This window comes from Perkinsus marinus (genome assembly GCF_000006405.1).
Source record: "Perkinsus marinus ATCC 50983 genomic scaffold scf_1104296958234, whole genome shotgun sequence".
Classification (NCBI taxonomy): domain Eukaryota; phylum Perkinsozoa; order Perkinsida; family Perkinsidae; genus Perkinsus; species Perkinsus marinus.
The window spans coordinates 686,116-711,498 of record NW_003206847.1 but is presented as its reverse complement, the minus strand read 5'-3'; the positions used below and the strand labels follow the sequence as shown (position 1 = coordinate 711,498).

The 25,383-nt window shown below is 46.4% G+C and overlaps 6 protein-coding genes across 6 annotated transcripts; 4 read left to right on the top strand and 2 right to left on the bottom strand.

The window, feature by feature from the left end:
- Positions 1 to 204: 204 nt before the first annotated feature.
- Pmar_PMAR006240 (hypothetical protein) lies at positions 205 to 2,188 on the top strand (the record flags this gene model as incomplete). The annotated part of the gene is made up of 11 exons (XM_002774567.1): positions 205 to 392; positions 469 to 528; positions 582 to 708; positions 870 to 913; positions 963 to 1,057; positions 1,107 to 1,225; positions 1,275 to 1,341; positions 1,520 to 1,653; positions 1,696 to 1,788; positions 1,834 to 1,912; positions 1,992 to 2,188. The coding sequence occupies 11 exons, from the start codon at positions 205 to 207 to the stop codon at positions 2,138 to 2,140; spliced, it is 1,155 nt and encodes a 384-aa protein (XP_002774613.1). The 3' UTR covers positions 2,141 to 2,188.
- Positions 2,189 to 4,159: 1,971 nt separating this feature from the next.
- Positions 4,160 to 4,887, top strand: Pmar_PMAR006239 (FAD-linked sulfhydryl oxidase ERV2, putative; the record flags this gene model as incomplete). Its single annotated transcript, XM_002774566.1, has 5 exons — positions 4,160 to 4,269; positions 4,317 to 4,386; positions 4,462 to 4,608; positions 4,654 to 4,730; positions 4,785 to 4,887. The coding sequence occupies 5 exons, from the start codon at positions 4,160 to 4,162 to the stop codon at positions 4,885 to 4,887; spliced, it is 507 nt and encodes a 168-aa protein (XP_002774612.1).
- A 1,252-nt stretch (positions 4,888 to 6,139) lies between these two features.
- Pmar_PMAR006238 (hypothetical protein) lies at positions 6,140 to 6,971 on the bottom strand (the record flags this gene model as incomplete). Its single annotated transcript, XM_002774565.1, has 4 exons — positions 6,140 to 6,311; positions 6,361 to 6,432; positions 6,480 to 6,611; positions 6,835 to 6,971. 4 exons carry the CDS (start codon positions 6,969 to 6,971, stop codon positions 6,140 to 6,142), a joined length of 513 nt encoding a protein of 170 aa, XP_002774611.1.
- Positions 6,972 to 12,697: 5,726 nt separating this feature from the next.
- Pmar_PMAR006237 (Acetyl-hydrolase, putative) lies at positions 12,698 to 14,006 on the top strand. Its single transcript, XM_002774564.1, has 7 exons — positions 12,698 to 12,727; positions 12,776 to 12,943; positions 12,991 to 13,177; positions 13,221 to 13,321; positions 13,374 to 13,498; positions 13,700 to 13,757; positions 13,808 to 14,006. The coding sequence occupies exons 2-7, from the start codon at positions 12,827 to 12,829 to the stop codon at positions 13,991 to 13,993; spliced, it is 774 nt and encodes a 257-aa protein (XP_002774610.1). The 5' UTR covers positions 12,698 to 12,727; positions 12,776 to 12,826; the 3' UTR covers positions 13,994 to 14,006.
- Positions 14,007 to 18,393: 4,387 nt separating this feature from the next.
- Positions 18,394 to 18,788, bottom strand: Pmar_PMAR006236 (hypothetical protein; the record flags this gene model as incomplete). Its single annotated transcript, XM_002774563.1, has 3 exons — positions 18,394 to 18,477; positions 18,612 to 18,694; positions 18,740 to 18,788. The coding sequence occupies 3 exons, from the start codon at positions 18,786 to 18,788 to the stop codon at positions 18,394 to 18,396; spliced, it is 216 nt and encodes a 71-aa protein (XP_002774609.1).
- A 1,114-nt stretch (positions 18,789 to 19,902) lies between these two features.
- Positions 19,903 to 23,413, top strand: Pmar_PMAR006235 (RNA helicase, putative; the record flags this gene model as incomplete). The annotated part of the gene is made up of 14 exons (XM_002774562.1): positions 19,903 to 19,968; positions 20,015 to 20,128; positions 20,765 to 20,915; positions 20,966 to 21,048; positions 21,096 to 21,225; positions 21,525 to 21,682; positions 21,899 to 22,030; positions 22,407 to 22,561; positions 22,607 to 22,750; positions 22,796 to 22,856; positions 22,905 to 23,046; positions 23,090 to 23,199; positions 23,245 to 23,337; positions 23,390 to 23,413. The coding sequence occupies 14 exons, from the start codon at positions 19,903 to 19,905 to the stop codon at positions 23,411 to 23,413; spliced, it is 1,563 nt and encodes a 520-aa protein (XP_002774608.1).
- Positions 23,414 to 25,383: the final 1,970 nt, after the last annotated feature.

Sequence of the window (25,383 nt, the reverse complement as noted above, 5' to 3'; positions counted from 1 at the left end):
ACTGTTTGATTCTTCTTGAGTAGTCTACATAAGATGAAAAGTTTAGGAATAGAACCAGTGCCAGATCTAAGCTGTCGATAACATAGTGTTACACATTTGGTGACTCGAGAAATACGAGAGCTCTGAGGAATTTCTGAATAACTGGTTAAAATCGTCGGTTTCACATCGTAGGAAGGCGACTTTGTAGTGAATTCCCTCCTAAATATGCGACTCGGCGTTAAGACGTGTAATAAGCTGTATAGTACTTCCACCAGTATCTCTGCCGCCGCCGCGACGACTGCGGCCGCAACAACATCGATTTCGAGGAAGCCTCTCTTTCGCTTTGGTGTTATTGCTGATGTACAATACGCTGACATCGATGATACTTATAATTACTCTCATACTAAGACCAGGTGAGATCAAAGGAAAACACCGAGTAGCTCCTTACGTTTTTGCTAATTACCACGAGAAGCTGCTAGTGTTTGTCAGGCATTACCGTCGTTCTGCAGAGGTTTTGAGAAACGCTATTGGCTGGTGGAATTCTTACCAGTGAGATAACAACATTGATATGTAGCCAAGCTACTTGAATTGATCGGCAGCAGATCCCCTGCTATTAACTTCGTCGTGAATCTTGGCGACTTGATTGACGGTCGCAATAGAGGGCTGAATATTCAAGCTCAGGCTATGAGAAAGATCATGCCAGAGTTTGATGCTTTGCACTGTCCTAAGGTGAGATACATCTGGTACGTCGAGGTATGAGTTTATGGTGTTATATAATCATATGATTAATTATTACTTATGATTATGTTGTAGACATGGTGTTACGTTATATGATATTCAGATGTTGATGATAATGGTTTGTCTGCTCTATTGCATTGAGTTTCCTGTAGTTACTCCACACGGTCGGCAACCATGAGCTCTACTGTTTTACTCGGTAAGCGGTGTGCTCGATCAACTGATGGGAACTACTGTGGTTGCTTCAGAGCTGCCTTGTCCGAGCATCGAATATTCCCCCCAAGTCGTCAGCAGTTTTCCCTCACTCGTCCTGATTCTCTAGGCCATGACGAATTCCCAAGTGGTGAGTCTGCCAACTCGCAACTGTTGCATTATTTGGTCTTCGTATGTAGGAGATTCCTCCTGTTTCTACTACTCCTTCAAGCCTGCAGACAACTGGCTGGTCATCGTTCTGGACCCGTATGATGTTAGTGTTATGCGACACGGCGGGGGTCGGCATGGTTATGAGCATGTAAACTATGTTGTTATTCTTCGAGACATATAATTTTCCCTATGGTCAGTTCAAGGGTGCCGGTCTGGACTCGGAAGCTTATGACCTTTGTCAGAGTCACAATCCTAATGACATTGGTAAGAAACGACTCAGATAGTTATCGTACAAGTAACCGTCGCGGTGAAGTGAGGAAAGTTGTGGACGCACTAAATGACAGAGGCAAATACGTAGATAGGAGACATCATTTTTCAATCTCCCATTGGTTTCTAATTCGAATTAGTGAGAATGGTGCGTTTTTCATTACTACGGTTTCAGGCGGCAAGAATGATTTCTTTGCCAATCTCACTGGACGTGAGTCCCGATGGGCTCCTGTGAACGGCGCCGTTGGTGAAGAGCAGCTCAACTGGCTTCGACATGTCTTGGAAACTTGTCATCATCGGAACACTAATGTGAGCCATGGTGACATTGATGTGATGATCCTGGTGCTGTAGGTTATCATCTTTTCTCATGTCATATTACACCCTGATGCAACTCGTAATCATAATTGTCGAGGACTCCTTTGGAATTACGATAAGGTTCTCGAGGTAGAGAGCTCTCCACGGGCCGGCTTGCTCGATTTGCCAGCTCAGTCTATCTATGAGTTCCCATGCACTCGGCTGGTTTTGGCAGGGCACATTCATAACGAGGTTTACCACCTGGATGATCACGGTGAGTTAGCGTTGATGATCTTGCTACTCAAGGGCGGAGGTTCGATTCTCGGTGAGAGCATTCTTTTGTAATTGCTCAGGAGTGCATCACTTAACTCTTCCAAGTCCACTGGAAAGCATTAAAGACGAGTGTTCCATCGTGGCTGAGGTGATGACTTCGGGTGACATCCATGTCGTACCACAAGGAGACATAACCGAACGCCTTCTACTTCATCAGGAGCTTAGATGAGGCCTCGCGGGAGGCCGCATCTCCTTGCGTTCAAATTCTTGTTATGTCAGCCCTTGGCGGTGTTTCGTTACTGTATGTGCGGGTCTTACTCGGAAATCATAGCTTATACTCTCCTTGAAGATGTTATATGGTATTCCACGAATTAGAAGTTGACGAGTGTGCCACTCGGTTGCCAGCCTCTTCACTTGATGAGGACTATGCAACAGGAGGCTCCTGTCAGGAGCTATCAGCGGTACAGCTGCAGTAGTAGGCCGTCACCATGGTGGCTTGCCGCTTATGATGATAACAGTCTCACGAGAAAAAAAATATTAGTTCGCGAACTTCCTGTTGAGGGTTGCGTTATGCAGTAGGAGGAACTCTGTTCGAAACAGTCGATAGTAGTCAATGTTACGGCTCTTTCATGTGGCTCGGCGGCGCTTCTCTCTTTTGAGTGAAGTCGCTGCCTCTCGACGTGGGTATTGCGACAAAGACTTTTACGAGCTTCTTGACGAACGACGGCAACTTAAGAAGTCGTCGAGGCCGCCCTACTTGAAACGGCCACTGGGGGATGAGACTCTACGACAAATTGTTGAGCTCCGAGATCTGCAAGAAAGGATCAACACGTAGGGGTGAGCTCTGAGAGATTCGCGAGGTCGGCGTGGCTGTTCAGATTCGAACAACGGCTGAAAGTGCTGAACGACGCAGAAAAGAAGGAGTTACAGAGCTTACTCGATGAGAGGGAGAATATACGCAGGGTGAGCTGTTGTTGGGGAAGCAAGTCTCGAGGGAATCTTCAGAGGAAGGCCACGTCGAAGCTGATGGACGAGGTTGGAGAACTTCGTTCGAAAGCTGCGGTTGGTCAAGTATGAGACTGTCATCATCGTATTGGATTTGAAGGGCCCTTTTCTTCAGATTTGGAGGAGAGAGTCGAAACCCCCTCAGAATCGGAATGAGCACGATGCTCGGCTACCCGTGGAGAAGGAGAAGAACGATGTCTGATAGTCATGAGAGTGTTTCTGATCCATACCTAGGATGTTGGGTTAACTGCGAATGTGTGTTTGGCACGTTTCCAGTCCTTGCTCCGAAGGTGTCGAGTCGATCGCCGTTGGTCATAGGTGTTGAGTACATGTCAACTTCACTACGATGTCGTCCGCACTGCACTGAGGTCAGTCACTTCTTACCACGATAATTCATACCCTCCCTTGAGACGATGCTCGCCACAGTGAGAACTCCATCATGGAAGTGTCCTCTGCCGTCCTCCATGACCGACCTAGAGCGGGTACGGCGGCACGCGGAAGGAGATAGTCCTGGAAGTGGTCGTTGGTCCGAGTAATTGCGAGGTTGCCTTTGAAGATCTCAATCACCAACTGGTTGACGTCCCGAGGTACCCAGCGTTCGTAGTTTCAAGCGTGGAATCAAGTCTGGCCGATGATGTTGCGGCGGCCAAGTTTAGAGAGGAGCGACACGGGACTGAACGGCCCGAAGAGTTTTCGACGGAACGAGATCTTGCATATGATGGAAGCAGCTGATAGGTTGTCACTGACAACTTGCTAATGATCCTGCTGGCAGCAGGTCAAAGAAAAGTGATCATAGTATCGCCCAATAGCGATGTGAAGTCTGAGGCCTAGGCTGATTATAGCCATCCATTGAGACATGCATAATGCCGATTCATCAGCTGAGAACTGCAGACCTGTTTTGAGCCCATGGAGATGATTCGTCATTCAGGTGCTGCAGCGGCTCCCTTTCTACGGTGCCTCGTGCTCAATGAATCTTCTTCATTCCCGAGTTGCCGAGGTCTTCTTCTCTAGCAGAGCGAAGTGCGATGGATTTGATGGTTTCCTCGATCTTGACCCCCCAATGCGCATTAGCCACCGTTCACTGTCGCGCAGCTGACTAAGGGGGAATCCTGTGCGAGGTGTTCCTTAGCCTCCTCGGAAAACTGACCCCACTGCCAGGCTTGCATACGGTATGTCCTTTTGGTATTCCTATTGTTGTGTTACTGTGATTCATCATGACAAACTTGAACATCAAGTTCCTTCAATGTCGACGCCCGGTATATTCGAGTCGTTGAAAGCGCGCCTCAAGTCGGACGAACAGTGTGTGGAGGTCAGCTGCGATGACTATGAAGTGAAGCCGGCTCCAGGCATAGTGTAAGGGACTCCATCGACGAGATCCTAGTAACGCTGTTATTTGTCAGGTATCCTCCTAATCGTGCCGAAATAGGAAGAGCATATTGGCGATATATTCACAGTCGGGCTCCTTTCGCAGTGAGTCGTGATGATTTGCCTCCTTGCTCCCCGCCATGAGTTTCATCGAGGTTTTTCGGAAAATCCTTTTGTTAGGTGGTGCCAGGTGGCCAGCCCAGTTCAGCTGGTCCAGAGAGGCCTTGCCCTACTGAGATGGATTGGTTAACCTCTTTGATTGAGGTATACCCTTGTCGCCATTGTGCCGATAGTTTTGTTGACATTTGCTGTGAGATGCCGCCTCAGGTGAGCTCTCATTTCTATCAAACTGATATGTTCAGCTGTTGTTAGGTTTCTTCGACTGATAAATACACATTGTGGTGGTGCAAAGCTCATGATGCCGTGAATTCCGAGCTTAGCAAGCCCTTGTAAGCGGCCCTTACTTTGCAGCGCTGATATCAGTGGGAAAAGAGAACTGTCAGGTTCGGCGAGAGGTGCACGGCGAAGTTCCTACCAGCTATGCGAGAGGCAGCTAAGAGAGGCTTGACACTAGACGAGTATGATTCTTTAATAGGCGGTAAATAACTGTTTCGATAGCGGCAACAGAGTCTAGCTTCACAGCGTGAGGGGGGGGGGGATTTGGTCGGAAGAGGTATCCTTGTCTAGAAGCTGACATACCTCACTTTCAGCAAATCACAGCAAAAGCAATTTGATATCATCACTCGTGACAGACGTATAGTCCTCGCTAGAACACTTGAAAGGAGTTAAGAACTACAACATGAGCAAACCAGTAAAGCAAGGCCTATGAATAACTTACCCCGTCGTAGTAAACTCCATAATTTACTTCAATCGTCACATTGGGTGACAAGAGCACTTATAATCTATTGGCGCATGCACTATCGACGGGTTCATATACAATCTATTGACGCATTTTTCATCACCGGACGCCCTTCAAACGCAAGGACCAAAAGAACGACCGAAATGATTAGCCATGCTGCGTTATGAATTCACATGGCCACACTAGCAGCATGACATGCTTTTCTCAATTCCATCTCAAGTGTGGACCTCGGGCTACTTCGACACACGACGACCTGACAATATTCATTCTCAGACGGGCAGGAGTGGACGGTACGGCTCACCTCCTGTCCTCGGCGACGCTGAAGATTTCAATGTACTTTTCATATCGAGCCGGCGTAACTGAACAGCTATACTCAGACGGTCGGTGATGCGGTTCTGTCACGTCTTGACAGTCTCGGAGTACACTATCACCAAGTACGCTGGGCGAGCGAGGGGAAAGCTGGGAGGCCACTGAGGGTCGAGGTGAATGGACTTGGGCAATGCGTGAGCCATTCGAAGGACCTAGACAGACTGCGGTCGAATGAGCGTACACAGAGAGTTGTGACCTGATCTATAGGGCGACATATTCTCCTCTATCGACATGAGACTGCTGACGGATTGCTAAGGAAAGGAGGAGTATTCGTTTTCAACCCGTCGCAATAGTTTACTCTCCTGGTGGTACCACGCGGACCACCACGTGGGCTGACCTGCCTACTATGGGGTGGCGACCTTCCCATAGGACTCGAACCTATCATAGAGAGTTTCATATCGACGCACAGAGAGTAGTTACACCATACCGAACGTTGACCCCGGGGAGAAGCAGCTCGAGAGGGACCCTCGACGAGCGGAAACCTGCTGATGTACGTCATAGGAATCCTGTGGCGCAGACACAGGCTCACTCGAGAGGTTTCAAGGTCACCATAGCCCAGGAAGGAGGTACCAGGGGAGCGACTGTCGCTTGATCTTCGATGTGTGGTGTTGGGACGGAAGGAGCACTGCATCAACTAAGACGACTCTGGATCATGAACAACTCCGCCGGGACCACTCGGACAGCCTCCCTGTCCTTTTTATGCTTCTCCTCGATACGCTGTGCTTCTCGATGAGCCTTCCTTTCCTGCCTGTGGCGAACATCTGCGTCCACATTCCGTTTGAATTTTGCCATATCGAAGGATCTGCAGCGATGCGAGTATCACGGACAATCCAAGATAACAGAGTGGTCACCTGCGCGCCTTCCGCTGGTTTTTGTGGTTAATTTCCTCATCCTCGACTCGTCGCCGCTCTTCCTTGCGGACCCTAGCCGGGGTACTCATACGACCACACATATCTCTCATGGAGCTCACCGTTGACGTTCTTGACGATTGAGCGCATCCTGGAACAAGGCCTCGAAACGGCTGCCTCTGCGAGGACCATAGGAAGGCAGTGCGGAAGCCAAAGACACTTCTGGTTGGAACTGAATCGTACTGGGTTGGGACCTGCCTCGCTGTCAACAGGATGGGATCAAATCTGATCTTACACTCGGCTAGAATGACTTCCACCAGATTTCCTCCTTTCCTTATCTGGTTCCACCACTTGAACGATTGGTGTATGGCAGGGTACCGAGGCCGTCTCGCTAGCTGCAGGGGAATTCCTCGAAAGCACCGATAGGGTTGAAGGGGTCCCTTGTGGTGGGTCTGAGGGACGCTCAAGGCGACCCACATGAGACTGTTACGATAAGCAGCACTAGTCTGTCCGAGTGTCGCCTTTCCTATCGAGCCCTTCTGGTCAGCATACTTCGGGAGGGCAGGGGAGAGTTGCTTGTCAACCGTCGCCACATGCTGGCTCGGTGCCGCCATATGGGGAGGTCGAACTACTAGCTTCAACGGTGGAGGTCTGTTGATGCCACCATGAACGCAGAGAAGGCGACTCGTGGGCTCACCCTTGTTGACCAACTGCTTGCATAGGCCTTAGTGATGCAGGACCTTGTGTGAAGGCCCTGGGTGTATCCCTAGGGGCCCTGTGAGTGAAGGGTGTGACTGTAGGCAGAGATGACGAGTAGACTGGGGAGAACGGCGGCGCGTTGACTGGGCGGAGGGAAGCTCCACGAGGCCTGACACTTGCTGTGTACGACTAATGGTCGTGAATGAACATCATTCTATCACGAGTTACATTGTGAGAGCTGTCGGTTGTTGTGGAGCGGGAGGCCTCCAAGGCTGATTTTGCTGCTGGAATAAACCAGAGTATGGCATTGGAGGTGAGGGATGCCACATCTCAGCACGCTGCTGACAAATTGCACTACGTGTGAATTGACATACTCGAAACCACAGTAATAGTGGACCAAGTCCCAACAGTAAAGTCATACATGCAAACACGAAGGAAGCCTAACTCGTTGATGTGGACGAGGCCGCGGCTGAAGCCTTCAGCTTGGAAAAGTAGGCTCCGTATCTGAGGGGGGCAGAGGTGAATTTGTGAAATAATGTTCATCGTTGACTTGTCCATTCGGCGTTTCAATATGATCTTTTTCTCTGCTGCTTCTCGTTGGTCAAGCAAACTCCACTTCTTAGGGTTTAAAAGGCGATCACGGGCCTTTTCGAGTGACTGAAAATAAGATGGACAAGTGTCTGATGTGGCCGGCTCGTGTTTACTCTCAGTGGGCCTTCTTGCCACGGTGGGTTCTTCTGCCCGAAAATCTGAAACAGTACTTTCTTTGAGAGTGAGAGCGAATAACGTGGATGATCGAAAGCTAACGTGATGGAGAATCAAATGCACTTCGACGTACACCTTTGGTTGGCCTCCGAGTTGATCTCAGGAGTGCCAACTTTTTCTCCCGCGTGCTCGTGCCTCTCGCTAGCGGTGTACAGTTCTTCATCGTTTCTGCCAGCAAGGCGGCCTCGTTTGCAAGGCCGCTATGGGACTGAGTGACAGTCGATATGCTCAGACGTTTACTTAGAGATTCTTACCTCCATGAATTCGGACATAATCAGACTAGGACTGAATGAAGTTGCTAACACGTCTCGGAAGCTTGGCGGCGGTGGTTCACTGTTCGCTCTAGGGCGTTTAGTGACACTCTTCTGAGATTCTCGCATGCTGGGTGCACACTTCTCTCGCGTCGATTTACTTTTCCTCGTCTGCTTGTCGTTCCTGCTGCTACTCGCTTCACCGCGATAGGGCGCGGCTCGAGATATCCAGGAAGAGCGTAGACGCATCCTGAAGGTGTGATCACTGTTGTCTATGGCAGTGCGAACCCACCCGAACTGGACGACTCAGAGCTCATGCGTGGCCGAGGTAGGGCCGCGTAACCGCACCACTTAATAGGAATTCCTAACACCTTAGGGAGCTCGGGTTCAACCAAAGCAGTTACGGGCATTCCAATTTCAGATAAGATTAGCTGTAAGGGGTTGAGACTACTGGGATCCTAATAGGTTTACATAGGGAACCTGTCAGAGAGCGTTAACCTAGACGACAGGTTCTAATGTTGAGGTATTCATAAACAATTTATGTTTATGTTTCAAACATAAACATGAATTGTTTATGGATGTTATATATGAATACAAACATAATGGTAGTACTCATGTATAACATTCATGAACTATTCATAAATTATGAATTGGCCGAGACTGGCTGAGTTCAGTCGTAGATTGAAGTTTTCCCCTCATTCACTCTGGTTCTCTATCGACCTAAGGCGAATCTAAACTATTATGCGATGCCATGACACCTCTGATAGTTCAAAATCATAATTCTTATACATTCTGGCAGTTTCCGAATCATAACTCTCCCCCCTGTCACACGGTTAATCTGTGAAAGTGGATAAATGCAAGTGAACTACATTCCCGATAGAACTTCAGTCTCACACACTGACCTGATTGTCAAATGTCTACACGAACAACGGGTTCTTTAGAGATCCTCTACAGAACCCATTGTTGGCGAAAATCTCTACTAGAGATTGAATCCGAATCGACTTTCAAGTTCGACTCCGCGTGCCTGAGCACGAGGTGCGAAAGAGAGGTAAGTTTGGAGATTTGCAACGCATGACAATGTTTTAAAGCGAGGAAATATTTCCGACTCAACACGCTTTCGCGCATTTGTGTAAAATTCACTCAAGCGTTTATGAGTGCTATTCCGCGCTCGCCCAGAAAAATCATTTCGATGGTCCGCCTCCCAAAAACGTCAGAATGTCCAGCCAGGAGCGTCTGAGGCTTCGGCGGCTCATGCCGGCCTCTAAGAAACCGGTCAAGCGGTAATATATATTAACCTCTATAGATATACGATTATAGTAATATCTACTAATATTATCTATCCCTATTTTTATGAGTTCATCAACCGAAACGATGCTGAACGGGTGGTTCACCACGTAAACCACAAGTTTTCGGTATAAGTCAACGACAATACCAGCAGAAGCCTTATAGGGATGTATGCTTTGTTATACTATAGTGGATGCGGTGACAACGACTGGAACCGATTCTGCTACTCCTCGATTAACGTCAACGAGATCTCATCAAAAAGCCCATCCGCATAGGCTTGATGGAAGCACGCGCGTCTGAGGAGTCGTATGGGGTCTTGATGATACTCGGGAGGATCTCAAGTTGATATGTGTGAATTCTCTAAAGTTTACTTCCGATTTGGCACCGTGCGGCTGAGGTAAGTCTACTTGTTTTGGGTGATTTTTGGTGATAATATATTTTTAGGAAAGGAGGTGAACAATTCGATTTACCGCAGCCATATTCCCTAAGGCTATCCGGAGCGAGATTCGACACATCATCGGCCACAACGAGTCGGTCTGACACCAGCAGAACATATACTACGAAGGGATCACGATAGTGCGAGGTTGTTAAAAGATAGCAACTTAGAATTCATAATGGCGTACAAAAAGGAAGTGTGGGGGAACCCTGTTTGTTCGGTCAGTGTAGGAAGAAGTAATATATGCCTTGGTGATGATGTAAATGGTGTGTTTTCGGTGCAGCTGTCCCAATGCATCACAACACTGCGGGAAGTTATGAGATACCACTAAGTCTCGAATGCTCAGTGTTGGATAAGGAGTGTATCGGTATACTCCTGGAAATGACAAAGGATTTACTAGAAGCCTATGCTAGCATATGATTTGTAACAAAGGCATGTCTGGGAGAATCGGACACAATACCACATTTTCTGCAAATCTTGCCGAATCGGGACTCCCGGCCGAACTCGAGCTCAAGACCGCCGAGAAGAGCATAAGGCAGTTCCTCGAAGGTCTTGATTGTGGTCTCCCGGGCTCCTGAAAGGGCATTCGCGAACCCGTTACGGTGATAGGTTGCAGAAGTGGCCCTCTGAACTACCATAGAGTGCTCGGACTGGACATAGATGACCTTGTGGCTTTCAACGACACGTGGCTGAATTCACTGGCCTCGGTATAGGGCACGAGGATGCTATGCAGAGCTTGTGGGAAGAGGTAGTAGTTGTGAGAAGTATTTTACTGTGTAGGGTGATGTGCTCTTATACATGAAATTGTATTATTATTCTCCGCATAAAGTTTTCTTTGTATCATCTGCTGTAGTACTGTAACAACATTATAAGAAGCTTTGTGTTAACAGTCCTGGAATAGTCTTGGGGGTCTTCTCCTCCTCCGCTCGGGTACTGTCAGGAGCAAGTCCTGCTTGGCCGTCCGGGTTGAGCATTCTCTCGTGACGAGCTTGTGTATGGCAGCTGAGTGCTCTCGATGTGGTTGTCGGGGTGATCATCATCATTATCATCTTCTTGTATGTGCTCATGTCCTCCCCAGAATCCATGCCGTCTCTGTACACAACACAGTGAGCTTCCATTGGCCGAAATTGGTCTTGTGTTCGACAAATATGAACTTGCGTTTCCGAATTCATGAATTTTATTAACGAATTTGAACTTTCATTTTCAACCGGTTTACGAAAATCAAACTTTCATTTCGAATTTGAACTTTCATTTCGTGAAGAACTCCTTCGGAAATCAAATTTCTATCATCTGATTTGTTCTTTCACTTGCTGAATTTGAGATTAAAAAAGTGTAGAAAAACCGAATTTTCGTCGGTGTTAGTGAATGCCATATTAAGAGCTGATTTACATATGCATATCCGGATGACCTTGAAAGCCTTGGAGAAGGGTGAAGTCCTGAACATTTTTTATGTCCGAAAATCAGTTAAAGTAGAGGCAGCAACTTTCAAGGTTTCTTCATTGTCATGCTAAACGCTGGACATTTGTTGTGTCCGAAAATCAGTTAAAGTAGAGGCAGCAATTTTCAAGGTTTCTTTATTGTCATGCTAAACGTTTCTTCATTCACATCCACAAACTCCTCTGCATCGTCATCCCGACCCGACAACCTCGACTCGATAGTGGACGTCACCAAGTTCCTACAAGAGGAGTTGGGTCGCACAAGTCGCCCTATAGATGACTTGAGTGAAGAGGACGTACTCTCAGCTAGCCCCCAGGCTGCAGGCAGCAATCGCTCTAGGTTGGTCGTAGCGGCGGCCACTGGCCTTAGTGATAGCGGTTGAGTCAGGTCCCAGTCGACCCTACAGTATCATGCTGTTGAGCCCCACTCTTTGAGGCAGAACCTGAGATCTGCCAGACTTCCGTTCGACCTAATGGGTAGTATTTTTCATAGTTAAATCACAGAAAAACTACACGTGTTTGTCGTATAAGGTGAGAAATATAAAAAAAGCAATGGTGTATTTATACTGCATAATAATACAATGCCAAGAAATTTGATTATATGATTTATAACATACTTTTTCTACAGCTCAGCGACTGTAATAGCAACTCAGCTACCATAAAAAAGAGTTCACCCACTGCTTTGATGAATCTCGAGTTGTGGGCCTTTCGTTCCGATCATACTTGTTGATCATATACTAGGGCTACTGTCCATACGCATATTACGTACACTAGGACCAAGGCATGGTCTCAGGTGCCACGATGGTAGGGCCAGTAGCTAAGCCAAAGCGAGCGGCTTGGAACCGAAAATTAGCGACTTTTATTCGTATTGGGAGAGTCACGGCTCGAGACTTTCCCAGAAAATACAAGCTGATACAGTACGTTGATTCACTTCGAAATCCGGTTATGAAAATGTGCTTCCTAAATTCAGGAAAACTTCGGATGTCTGCGTACCGGGGGTCGGTAAAAAGGGAGTGTGTTGTTGGAAACCCAGCCGGCCTCAGCATATTCGTCTGCAATGGTAAGGTTCGCTGTAAGTAGTTTTGGTTTCCTCAGCTGAGCCACATTGTGAGAATTTCCCCGGGGTAGGATTGTACAAAAAGCAAAGAAAATTTCCCAAAATTACCTCAGAATTTCCCAATTGTTATTAACGCTTGTAGTTGACCATATGCGTATTCCTTCACGTTGATAAAGAGTGTGAAAAAATATGCACATAATCAACTCCATGTGTTAGTGACAATATGAAATTTCTTGGAATTTCTACTCGAATTCGTGCGTAAATTAGTGAGAAAACACCTGAGCTCAGCCGAGGAAAGCGATCATATATTCTTCGAACAGAGTCAGCGGGAAACTCCGTCAGGTATTGGCCGTCTAGTCTCACTCCAACATTGAAAACTAAAAAAGATTTCCAAGGCTTCAATAACATCGAGGAAAGTGCCGCGTGGTATCGAGCCCTGCAAGTAGATATCATAATCTCCCTCACTGACCGTCAGCAGTCTTTGTTTTAGAGCGACCAGTCGTCACCAGTGATTCTCTATTTCCACGGCGGCTCCTTTGTCATGTGCACTCCTCACTGTATGGCATACAAACCGTGGATAACAGAGCTGGCTCGCACTACTGACTCATTTCTGTGTGCTCTAGACTACGACCGGCCGCCGGAGACAGGCCTCGCCACAGTAGATCACCTCTGTGAAATGCCAGCGTTCATAGTTGTTATGTGTAGGTCACCGAACAAGGAGTAGAGGCGTACACTTACCTTGTTAACGAGATGGGTATTGCTTCGGACCGTATCGTCATTTGTGGTGATTCCGCTGGTGGCAACTTGGCACTCAGTGTCGCCCTAGCGATCCGTGATAGAAAGCTACCCCTAGCAGGGGGACTTGTTTTATTGTCCCCTTGGGGCGACCTTAGTAATACGGTGGTGGTCGTATACTCCTAAGAGTATACCCTCAGGTTTGACAGAAGACCAACTGCTCAGCGACAATGCTTTTTACGACTTCCTCCCTATTGAGCTCATCTACAAATTCGCTAATTTCTGTGCTGATGCCTCTGGGGTAGTCGCGACTAGCTTCTCCTCGAGTGAGATCCATATAGTACCGCCTTCAGGAGCCGACTACAAGCCCTGTGGTTTCCCCAGCTCTGGCGAAGTCTCTCGATCTCGGCATTCCGATATACTGTACATTCGGCGAAGTTGAGGTTCTGAGATTCTCTATTGAAGACCTCTGCAAACGGTAGGTGGTTTTGTTCAGAGAATCATTCAGAAACCTATGATGTTCCCGAGGGGGAAATCATTTGGAATCTTTCACATGGCTAGGAAAACATTCTTCAATCAGTTCCCCATGTGAATGTCACTTTCTTCATTATTATCAAACTCTGGGGGGGCGTTACCAGATGGTTCTCTTGTGATGGTTATTATTATTTCTCCTCCGTAGATTCATCCGTGAGAACAGCAAGCCCGTAACGGTTCACATGATAATGGACATGCCCCATGTACAGTGACAAGGAAGAACCGTTCCTTTGTTTTATCATATCTACTTCAGGATTGTTGCACACTGCTCGAGACCGGTCAAGGGACCATCAAAGAGGCGATAGCGGTTGTCGCTGGCAGAATCAGAGATATGGTCATCACTGCTGGCCCCGGGCCTAATATGAGAATTCTCAATCCTCCGGTTGGAAGGTCATTCGCTGCACCTATCTACGGTGTGAATGACTTAGCCACCGTGTAGTCCACACAAAGTGTTAATAGTAACCACCTTGTCCAAGTGTTGTTCTCCCCTGTCACTTTGCCTGACAGGCACTGCCTGCGGCACCCCTTGTCCCTAGTGTTTCTAACTTCTGTGGAACTGTGTTCAGTTGGGGATGTTATCCGAATTAGCCAAGTTTGTCCAGCTGAAGCTTTGTTTATCCGTGCTGTGGTTATCGAGGTGAAATATTGTAGTTTCACCCGTTTAACGTGAAGTGGTGTAACACTCTATGTAGATTATAGGATGTGTATGCTTAAGCGACCGATCATACAATTCTTCTTCCCGAAGTGAATTATGAAATATCTTTTTCAGTAGTGTTTCTCATATCACGGGTGAAACTCCACCGTATACGCTTTTAGCCGGGTCTAGATATTCTTGAAGTTTCTAAAGTGAAATGAGCGCATCTCACACAGAGCCACCACCGGCTCACTCGACATCCATATCGTCGTCTCCTGGTGTTGTTGATCCAGCCCAATACGTGTGTGAAGAGGACCGCAGGTATTCATCCCCTGGGGATATCGAATACTCGAGCATTCATTGTATCAGATTCCTCGATAAATTAGGCCGTCAGCTTTTGATAGCAACATTGTTCTCAACTACTGGAGGCATTACTCTCGGGTCTAAGTTGAGTAGACGAGCGGCCCTACAGGGAGCATCAAAAGTTGCGGTCTACGCTGGTGGTAGGTTACACTAGCATCACATAGTTGAAAACTCGCTGGAAAAATGCCCCCTATTTTCAGCGGGCTTTGGTACTCCCCTGCTCTGCCTTGGAGCCCTCTATAAATACCATCGATATCGACATAAGGATGTACTCGATAGAGTAGAGGAGTCCTTACATAGACTCAGCAATGATATGCAAGAAGAAAGGCAACGCACTGGGAATAATCCTCAGTTGATGAATTTGTAAGTTCACTCTGAACCGCTCCAATGCCTCGTGAGCATTTTTGAGATACTCTGAGATCTTGCCCGAGAGTCACAGACGTGCAGAAATCCTTCCGACTTATCGCATTCTCCTTATTGGAACTTAGTATCATCCAATTACTACAATAGCTGTGTGTGTATGCAGCACTTGTATATACTGTAGCGTGAGTACTAATACTGCATCGAATGCTACAGTAGATACTATAGTAATTTTATATGCAGCTGAGTTGTCGGAGAGGATCAACTTCGGAAGTTTTCCTTTTGCCTTAGAGAGCGCATCAGCCAAGTATCAAAGGTCATTCCTCCTCCTCCGAGTTACTTCAATAGTAGCATTGGAGGGCTCAATAATGCGGCAACTAGCATGAACAATCACTACTCGGCGGACGCCAGTAGTTACTATTCTATTCCCTCTGCTGGACCGACAACTACAATACCCTCTAGTATTGCCTAATACGTAGTGTTTCAGATAAAGTGTTTGGAGAGGTTTAGTTTTTTCGGAGTGAGAGTTGGGGTGGAGGCTCGAACGCTGAGCAGAAACTTGTATCACACGATCAAGTCTATCGGCGACTATTCTAACATGACACTCACGATTATGAATTATCAACGGATGCTCGATCACTATCATCGTGAGATAATTGTCGATCTTGTGAGAAGGTTGATATTAACGCAACCGGACGAGCACGTAGTGGAAATATAATATCGTTATAGTTAGTTGGATTCTCCACATTTAAGACCGTCGATATGCGCGGCTCTGTGGTAACGAGCTGTCGCTTTTTTTAAGATTGGCACCCATTCTAGCACGTATGGATCCCCAACACGAATAGATTGTTTGAAGTAAGCATGTATATTTTGTCAAGGGGGAGCGCTACGCATGTCAAGTCAGAACTATGGAACCGTGGATCAAACACTGAGGAGCCGAAGCATGGGAATATCGATGTGCCAGCGAGCAGAGAGATACGAGAGCCGGCGCAGAGGAAGACACGTGGCGCTATCGGATACATGTGTGAAATATAACACCAATTCGGCTGTGTGATCGTGCCGATGATGAGGCAGCATTCTGAATAACCCGGGCCCGAGAGCTCTGTTATTTCCAGTGTATGGTATCCGAGATGCACTATTTCTACTCGACCCTGGTCCGCCTCTTGTAACGGATTCAAGAAGATCTTTGATCCTGGTGGAATTTCCCTTACAGTAGAAGCCTGGCATGAAGAAGGCGGGCCGCCAGCTCTATTTCAAAAATCGTACAAGTTGTCTCCAATCTCCACACAATGAACAGCTTACCGTAATCGGTGAACATCGTGGGCCGACTCGTATAGTTGTTCGCTCCGGAAGGCAGACCCATGATAATATAATTCTCTTCTACTCTTCTACCCGATACATTGATAATCACAAGTTGTGGGCTTCCTTCATATAGGATAAAGAGTCTATCGAGACTCTCATTATAGTGACATGTTATTCTCGATGGGAATCTTTCCGCTCTGGTTAGAATCGGCTTCGTTTTGATCGCGCCAGAGCTCCCATGCACGATAGTCTTCAGAGTAATAGCATGCCTCCTTAGAACACGATCTCGAATCCTCACCTTCGAGAGAACTCCAACTAGTGAGCTGCCACGACGGAAGATGCCATCAAGTGGACCCATAGGCACCAGGGAGAGGGAGACTTCCAAGGCACCTCTACGATCAATGAACTGCTTCAAGATGATGCGGAGCTCTTCCATACCCAAACCATCCTTGTCGAGTAAGAAGTCTAACATCATAAACCGTAAGGCCAGTATGTGGTAGGGGTCTATTGTGAGGTTACTCATCGCTAGGCATGAATCGGATGAGGAGAGTGAATGTCATCCATGTTGCGCGTACGTGCACTCTCACTGTTGTGGTCAAAGAGCATCAGCATGGAGATTCGGGTCCACTCAAGCTTTGCAAGCGCCTACTCAATGCAAGACTATGGAGACTATTCTTCAACACCTAACAATAGGTGCACCTCAGATGGGATATGATACCCACAACATCTAATAGCTCACAGCCTTGGACGCTATTCCTCCTGGACGGCGCTAAATCCGAAAATTTACAAAAAAAACCCATCCCGAGAGCGGAGCGGAACAAAAGGAGGTAGGAGACCTTTGGATAACAACTGTGAAGGCCTCACACAGCGTATGCTACAGAATGTTGTAATCCTGTCCGCAAACTACTATGCGGTGGCAGACCCTTATACATGCCCTTATATGACGCCCTTCACGCTGAATTTCATGGCGCGTGAAGGTAAGGATTGCTTTCGACTATGCCTCGAGATCAGCATGGATATTGACAACATTGAACACCGCAGGAGGCAAGTCTAGAAACATCTTCACTGCCTCACTTGGCCTCTGCCCAATCTGGAAGGTAACCAACTGAAAATGAACGAGGAATCTCTGGCGTCTCGACCCGCTGGTCGAACGCTTTCAAATTGGGAATGACGATGATGGGATATCCGATACTCTATGATTACGATAAGCTGTTGTATCATACAATAACATTCCCATGCCACTTGTGTCGGTGACAGTATGAGATTTCTGAGGAAATTTTGGAAAATTTCTGCTACCTCCAACCCGATTCGTATATACATATAAACTCGTATGATTAGTAAGGAAATTCCTGAGCTCAGCTGAGGAAAGCGAGCATATATTCCTCCAACACTGTTCCCAGTTCTCTTACTGTGTTCTCGAAAAAATTGAATCATGCGAGGAACAGCCCGTGATGAGAGCACTGGCAAGGAGTACCTGTCATACTATTTTGCTAATTCTTAGCGGAGCGATGCACTCACGTAATGACGAGGATGAGGGGGACATCATTCCTAAGGCCGTTACAAGCTGCCATTCCAACAGTACTTTCCATTTTGGCTGATAACAAGTCGTCCTCTTCGGGGAGGCTCTGACGCCCATAGAGGAGAGGCGGGTAAAACGCGTGGATCTTGAAAATCATTTGTAAGTGGGAAAGTTGCATAAAATGATATCACTACATCAAAGTGTATGCCTAGCCAGTCCACTCCATCACAGAGAGCCCCCTGCCCTTTATCAGCTGGGGAATAGGCTTTTATCATACCCTTAACATCATCAGCTAGCCGACCTGAGATGAAGTGTCAGTACCGTCGATGCACGGACCCCTAGGGGAGTGTTGCCCGACTGTAATCTAGAGGAGTATCCTCCGACGTTATAACTTCGCTGGTGGTGGTTGTTGAATTATCAGCCTCGCCGGGCAGTGGTGCAGTGCTCGCTATGATTCTACCTAAGACAACAACACTATCATCGAAATCAGCTCTTCCGCATCTGGATGTAGTATTCTAAAAATGTTTAATTTCACGGTGGATCCAGAGGCGTGGAGGGGAGACTTTTTTCTCCTGAAATTTCAAAATTTGCTATTTCAACTGCAAACAACAACTCTATTTATTCCTACACTGAAAATGTTTTAGAAAACCAATTAGAATTTTCAATCCATTCGAGAAATACCAGTATCGCCATCGAACATAACACCAGATGTCCATTCGTCCTGTCGGAGCAGAAGTGATCGGACCTGAGCTGGATCTAGGTCCATATAATACGATAACCCGAACTGTTGATGTCGACCTCATTCCCAACTACAAAACTCAACAGACAACCAAGCAAGGGAAGACGAATTGTGACGAGCCACATGCTGTCAGCAGTTACTCCACTAGGGGCGTTAGTCGGCGTAGTAGAGCCAGGGTTGATGCCAGTTGCAGAGGTCTCGCCTATGACATGTCCCAAAGTCCCTGTGGAGACTCTGTGGGGGGTAATTCCATTGCCACTACCACTACCCTGGAGGGCATAGGGCGATACCTTCTCCCTCTGTGCATGTGGGTCCATACTCCAGATCGCAGAGAATCCACGCAAATGTTCAGGACTGATGACGGATAATCCCATACCACTCCACCGCGAATATATCAGCTTACTAATAATGACATAGCATGTCTGCTATGTAATGGATAGTATTGGCAGGTTTGCTTGTCTCTATCTGCTGCTCGAGCCGGGCGAAGAGCTCGTGGACAGCTTCCATCTCATCGTATAGATAGGCTGAATCACGTTACAGATCGCCACAGCTGCTCACTTTAACGGTTACGCCTCAAGCTCCGTACCGTAAAATTACGGCGCCGTAACGGGTCTTACGGAGATGCAGAGGAAAGAACAAGGATTGATAATTCAAGTCGCCTGAATCTATTTCATGTGAATGCGAATCTGGGGATGAGGCCGGCTTGGCAGTTCCGGGCCAGCCTGGGAGTAAGACGGACGGAATTTGCAAAGGAGACGAGTGGTAAATGCGAAACCAAATGTTACTCTCTCAGCGGTTCGGTTGAATCCGAGCCACAGGAAATGAGTTTAACGACTATTTGAGTTATCGTGGAGTGCATTACAGCGAATCTTTCCGCCACAATTCCAAAAAAGCAGTTCAGCACCAACCGTAAAGTCGTAAGGCTTCCGTAACCGTAAAGTGCTCACGTTACGCACGCCGTAAAAAACCGTTACGTTGTCCATCTATATTACATCGCCTCTGATAGAAAACTATGTCTATCCTGAATCGATAGCACATACGTCTTCTTCTCTACATTGTTATCATTACGGATTGACGTATCGGTTGCCTCAGTGACATCCCTCGAGGAGTTAGCAAAGATGAACATATAATAAATAGTGTACTCTGGCAAGGAATATTGAACGAATTACTTCGTTTCACCCACTTCAACTCAGCGTCATCATGTATAGGAAGAATTGCATTTTTCTAAGAAACTCGGGCGAGAAAATGTCAAATTTTAGTAAACTTCCAATCTTGAACCCAATCAGGAGGCGATCGAATGAATGCGGAGTCCCCGATGAGGAAACTCAAGTGTATGCAAGATTTGCAAGTGGCTAAGATATGTGATCATCATTCTCAGTGTGCAACATTGGTCGTCATTTTCTCAACTAAGGTGATCATATTCCCTTCATAATGTCATATGCTAATCGTCGTCGTTCCCGTTCCCGTTCGAGGGACCGTTACGGCGGTAACTTCAGGGTGAGTGCCGCCTCTACTTGATGATTGCTCATTTACCACTTCTTAGGGTGGTTATGATACTGGTGGCTTCGGAGGTGGTGGCTTTGGTTATCCTGGAGGAGGAGGAGGGGGAAGCACCTCTTTTATGAATTCTGGTCTCGGGGCTCGATTGCATTCTCAAGTAAGCTCATCTCACTGATCTCCCTTTATTGCAGTGCTCTCACTGTGTTCTCTTTATTGCAGTGCTCTCACTGTGTTCTCTTTATTGCAGTGCTCTCACTGTGTTCTCTTTATTGCAGTGCTCTCACTGTGTTCTCTTTATTGCAGTGCTCTCACTGTGTTCTCTTTATTGCAGTGCTCTCACTGTGTTCTCTTTATTGCAGTGCTCTCACTGTGTTCTCTTTATTGCAGCCCTCTCACTGTGTTCCCTTTATTGCAGTTCTCTCACTGTGTTCTCTTTATTGCAGCCCTCTCACTGTGTTCTCTTTATTGCAGTGCTCTCACTGTGTTCTCTTTATTGCAGTGCTCTCACTGTGTTCTCTTTATTGCAGCCCTCTCACTGTGTTCTCTTTATTGCAGTGCTCTCACTGTGTTCTCTTTATTGCAGCCCTCTCACTGTGTTCTCTTTATTGCAGTGCTCTCACTGTGTTCTCTTTATTGCAGTGCTCTCACTGTGTTCTCTTTATTGCAGTGCTCTCACTGTGTTCTCTTTATTGCAGTGCTCTCACTGTGTTCTCTTTATTGCAGTGCTCTCACTGTGTTCTCTTTATTGCAGTGCTCTCACTGTGTTCTCTTTATTGAGTGTTGTTTCTCTCAGGATTGGAGCCACATCCAATTGACTAAGTTTGAGAAGAATTTTTATATCGAGCATCCCAATGTAAGCCGCCTTACTCCTGAGGAGGTTGATAACATCAGACGGCAACACGACATCACCATTGTGGCTGGCCGCAATGTCCCCCGCCCTGTTGGTAAGCTGTGTAGGCTATTCTATCATGTGTTTTTGAAGTTTTCATTTCAGTTACTTTCGAGCAAGCTGGCTTTCCTGATTACATCCTGCACGAGCTCGCCCAAGCTGGATTCGTTGCTCCTACTCCTATTCAAGTACCACACTCCGGTGAACATCATTTAAATTGAGTCTTTCGTTGTAGATACAAGGTTGGCCAGTTGCTATGTCCGGTCGTGATATGGTTGGTATCGCTGAAACTGGGAGTGGCAAGACTCTGGCCTTCCTACTACCTGCTATAGTTCATATAAACGCTCAACCGTATCTACAACGTGGTAAGTTGACAAAGTTCTTATGCTGAATAAATGGAATTATGCTCGTTGAAATCGATAAATACAAAGCATTTGTCGAATGAGTACTTCTTCTCTGATTGGAGTTGAAATTGACAAGGGAGTCTACTCCGCGAGATATAATCAAGTTCGAACCCTAGGAATGGGGAGAGTCTATCCGAATTCAATCAATAGTGTCCGACTAGCAGCCGTTCCATGGTGTGCACTACACACGTAGGAATACACAGCATAAGCATTGCCCCTGCATGGGGCTGGTTGATCGATAATGTTGTATTAACTTTAAGGTGATGGACCTATTGTCCTCGTTATGGCTCCAACGAGAGAGTTGGCAGTACAAATCCAAGAGGAATGCAATAAATTCGGCAAGTCATCTAAGATCAAGAACACCTGTTGCTATGGTGGAGTTCCTAGAGGGCCTCAGGCTCGAGATCTGTCGGAGGGGGTAGGTTGGCAGGTGGAGAATCTGTTCTCAAATGTGGGGAAGTATGTATATGGTCAACCACATGTGTTGGTGATAAAAAATCTGAGGGAATTTCTGAAATTATTGTTGGTTTTTGCAAACTTATACCCTAATTCGTGTGTGAACACTTATGATTAGTAAGGAAACTCCTGAGCTCAGCTGAGGAAAGCGAACATCCGTGGAGCTCCAAATTTGCAGGTTGAGATATGCATTGCCACTCCTGGCCGACTCATTGACTTTTTGGAGTCGCAGAGAACCAACTTGCGCAGAGTTACTTACTTGGTCCTGGACGAAGCCGATCGTATGCTGGATATGGGCTTTGAACCGCAGGTATGCACAGTTACGTGAATGATCTGCTCACCTTTAGTGTGGGAAAATATATGTCATTATAGAGAACCTATAATGTTACCGGTGCAATTCATTTTGAATTTTCCACAAGGCTAGCAATAAGTTGTTTCCGTGGAAATGTCATCACTTTAGGCACAGTTTCTTCATTGCTATTGAACTCTGGGGAGCTATTCTTTTTTTCAAAGATAGATTTTTCAAGCATGTAGTTTACCATTGGTCAACTAGATGTGTTGGTGAGAAGAAGAAATTCTGAGAAAATTTTAGGGAATTCTCATTGGTTTCTGTACACCCAGTGAGGAAACCCCCGAGCTCAGCTGTGGAAAGTGAACATATATTCCTCCAACGCTGTTGACTTCAGATTCGCAAGATCACATCCCAGATCCGTCCCGATAGGCAGACGTTGTTGTGGTCGGCCACATGGCCTAAAGAGGTGCAAGGGTTGGCTAGGGACCTGTGTCGTGAGGAACCAGTTCATATTAATGTTGGTACTCTCACTCTCAAGGCCTGTCATAAGTGAGTGCTCAACGTCAACATGAGAGGGTATGGTATTTGTCTTAGTGTAACGCAGTATGTGGACGTTGTCCAAGAGTATGAGAAGAGGGACAGGCTGAAAGTCCTTCTGGAAAGGGTCATGGACGGCTCCAAGTTGCTCATTTTCACTGATACTAAGAGGGGAGCCGACGACCTCACTAGAACACTGAGGTGTATATGGTGTTTGAAATTGCCCTTTATATTTGTGAATTTTAGGATGGATGGTTGGCCAGCTCTTTGCATTCACGGTGATAAGAAGCAGGAGGAACGAGATTGGGTAGTGTATTGTTGTTGTTGGTGATGTTTTGTGAGTGTGATGTTGTAGGTGCTCCATGAGTTCAAGTCGGGGAAGAGCCCTATTATGATCGCTACTGATGTCGCTAGTCGTGGACTAGATGTGAAGGACATACGCCATGTTGTTAACTATGACTTTCCAGGCCAAATCGAGGATTATGTCCACAGAATTGGTAAGCGTAGGATTACGTGCGACTGCCTATTTGTGAACAACAGGTCGTACGGGACGAGCTGGGTGCAAGGGAAATGCCTATACGTTTTTCACTCCTGATAAGATCAAGATGGCTAGGGACCTGGTTCAGATCCTCCGCGAGGCAAACCAAACTGTAAGTTCCCGAGCAGTGTATGGTGTCACAGAGTTTTTCAAAAAGGTCTCGCCCGAACTTGAACGCCTCTCATTAACAGTTGGTGGCTTTGGAGGCGGCGGTAGGCGATGGGGAGGGGGAGGGGGAGGAGGGGAGGAGGTGATTCATCAGCTTGTCAATTTCGATTGGATGTTGATTGTACTTTTATCAGGTTATCGTCGCTACTAGAATGTAAACTGTAAAGTAATAATGTCGAAGGAGTTGCATTCGCATCACAAGATAGCAGTTTATGTGAGTAACCGTCGTCCCTGATCTTGGCATGTTATCTTAATTGGAGTTCATCGCTGATACTTTACTTATCTAGTTAGTGAGCGTTGGACCCTCCCCGTCCTAGTACGGCCGTCCTCCCGATCGGCTTGCCGCCTTCCTCCTTATGATGCTGGTCTACTAGTGACCGCGAATGGCAGTGGTTTTGAAGGCTGGTGGGCTGATCGAGATGGACGGTCAGTTGTGGAGGGGTAGGACTGTAGGTGAGGTTATACTAGTTTATGCTCGGGCTGTGCTTTTATGAATGTGAGTAATCTGTAATTGTTCTCAGGTTGGTCGGTGAGAACGTCTATTACTACTTTTCCCTCGAGGCGATAATTGATTAGAATTTTATTGTTAGTTTTAATCATTGTATTTGAAAGAACGAGCAGTGGATACCGAGATGGGGGTGTGACTGGTGATAGTTACTACATGCCGCATGCCGCCGCGTGTAGGGCCTAGCACTCACCGTCTCTCCCGTCGTAAGCAGTAGAAAACTGCTCAATGGTGCTCGTTCGAAGAGGCAACAGTGTTGTGTTCAGTCAAACGTATCTTGCGTCTTCGAGCTTCCCGTAGACTGAAGGTATGTCGAACTGAGATGTTCGATTTTGTGACGTTATTACTTTAATCAGGATGATTATAGTATTCACCAGCGGAATATTAATGATAATGAGAATGGCCATTATCCTCCTGATATGAGAGTGAGCATTACTAGAATTGTCTCTGCTGGGGACAGCTGACACAATTGGAGTCGTGGCTAAATCACGGGTATTGTGGATGTCTTAGAATGTGTTGTATAGTACCCTACAGTTTGTTAAGCTTTTGGTAACTCTTATGATGGTAGAGTTGGGAGCGTTAAGTGTTTAACGAGTAGTCATAGTCGCATTCGTTGAACCACTGGCCATTTGGAACACAGAACAAACTTTGGTCAGTTGTAGTCGTTCAAGTGTCTTACTAAGGAATGTTTTCACGGTTGTGTTAGAGCTTAGGAGATGTTAATACTGCTAACTGAGACTATTGATTCTAAATAGATCGGAATATTACCTCATCATAATGTGCACGGAGGGAATTTTCTCTGAAATTCGTTACAGATTATTGATTATTCGGTACGACTATTCAGCCCACTTCAAACAGGTGAATACGAGAGAAAGTATATTGTAAGTTCTAGAAAGGAGTTTACTGAACGCAAATGGAATGAATTCTGCCGCTCTGTCTAGGAGGTGCGTAGTACGCCGCGTAGTGGGTAGGTTGGAAGATTTGACCTACTCGGGAGAAATCTGGACATTTTGAGTCTCAAATTGTGAAGATTGTATTTTTTAAATTGTTCGACAGTTACATAACGAGGTGAAGTTGGGACTGATACATACTAGCTATTCTAGAATGAGTATGATAAATTGATTAGTTTCTAGTTTCTTTTATGAGTTAATATGAGATACTTGGGATGACTTTCACCCCAGATATCCTTAGCAAAAACTCCTTCCCATTAACAATACAACACAATATCAAGGGGAACAAATCTCGAAGATATGATCTATGCTCGCGACTATATACTCCGTTTGCGATTCTAAGGTAACCTTACAGAGTGCGTGTTGATGTTCGCTGTATACTCAACCCGTTCGACCAACTTGATCTTGCATTTAGTCACCAACACGGTGAAGCAAGTACACAACAAGTATATGGATAGCAGATAACGTCACAATACGGAGTGTGAAGAAGCGCATGAACGACATTTGCGCTCACGGGTTCCATTAAACTCCTACAGCGTATTATTGCTGGTAATGGACATATCATCGCCAATTACTATCTATCGAAATAGATGTGTAACAGAGTACGTAACGATATTATACATGAGATAAGGTCCCTAGACGGAAAACGGCGATTCTGAGGAGACAATGCACA

What these genes read in the sequence shown, in the direction of transcription:
- Pmar_PMAR006237 (XM_002774564.1), top strand. Translation starts at nt 12,827, where the DNA reads ATGTGCACTCCTCACTGTATGGCATACAAACCGTGGATAACAGAGCTG. An exon ending in TCTGTGCTGATGCCTCTGGG is followed by an intron (nt 13,322 to 13,373) that starts GTAGTCGCGACT and finishes TACCGCCTTCAG; the next exon opens with GAGCCGACTACAAGCCCTGT. An exon ending in TGATAATGGACATGCCCCAT is followed by an intron (nt 13,758 to 13,807) that starts GTACAGTGACAA and finishes TATCTACTTCAG; the next exon opens with GATTGTTGCACACTGCTCGA.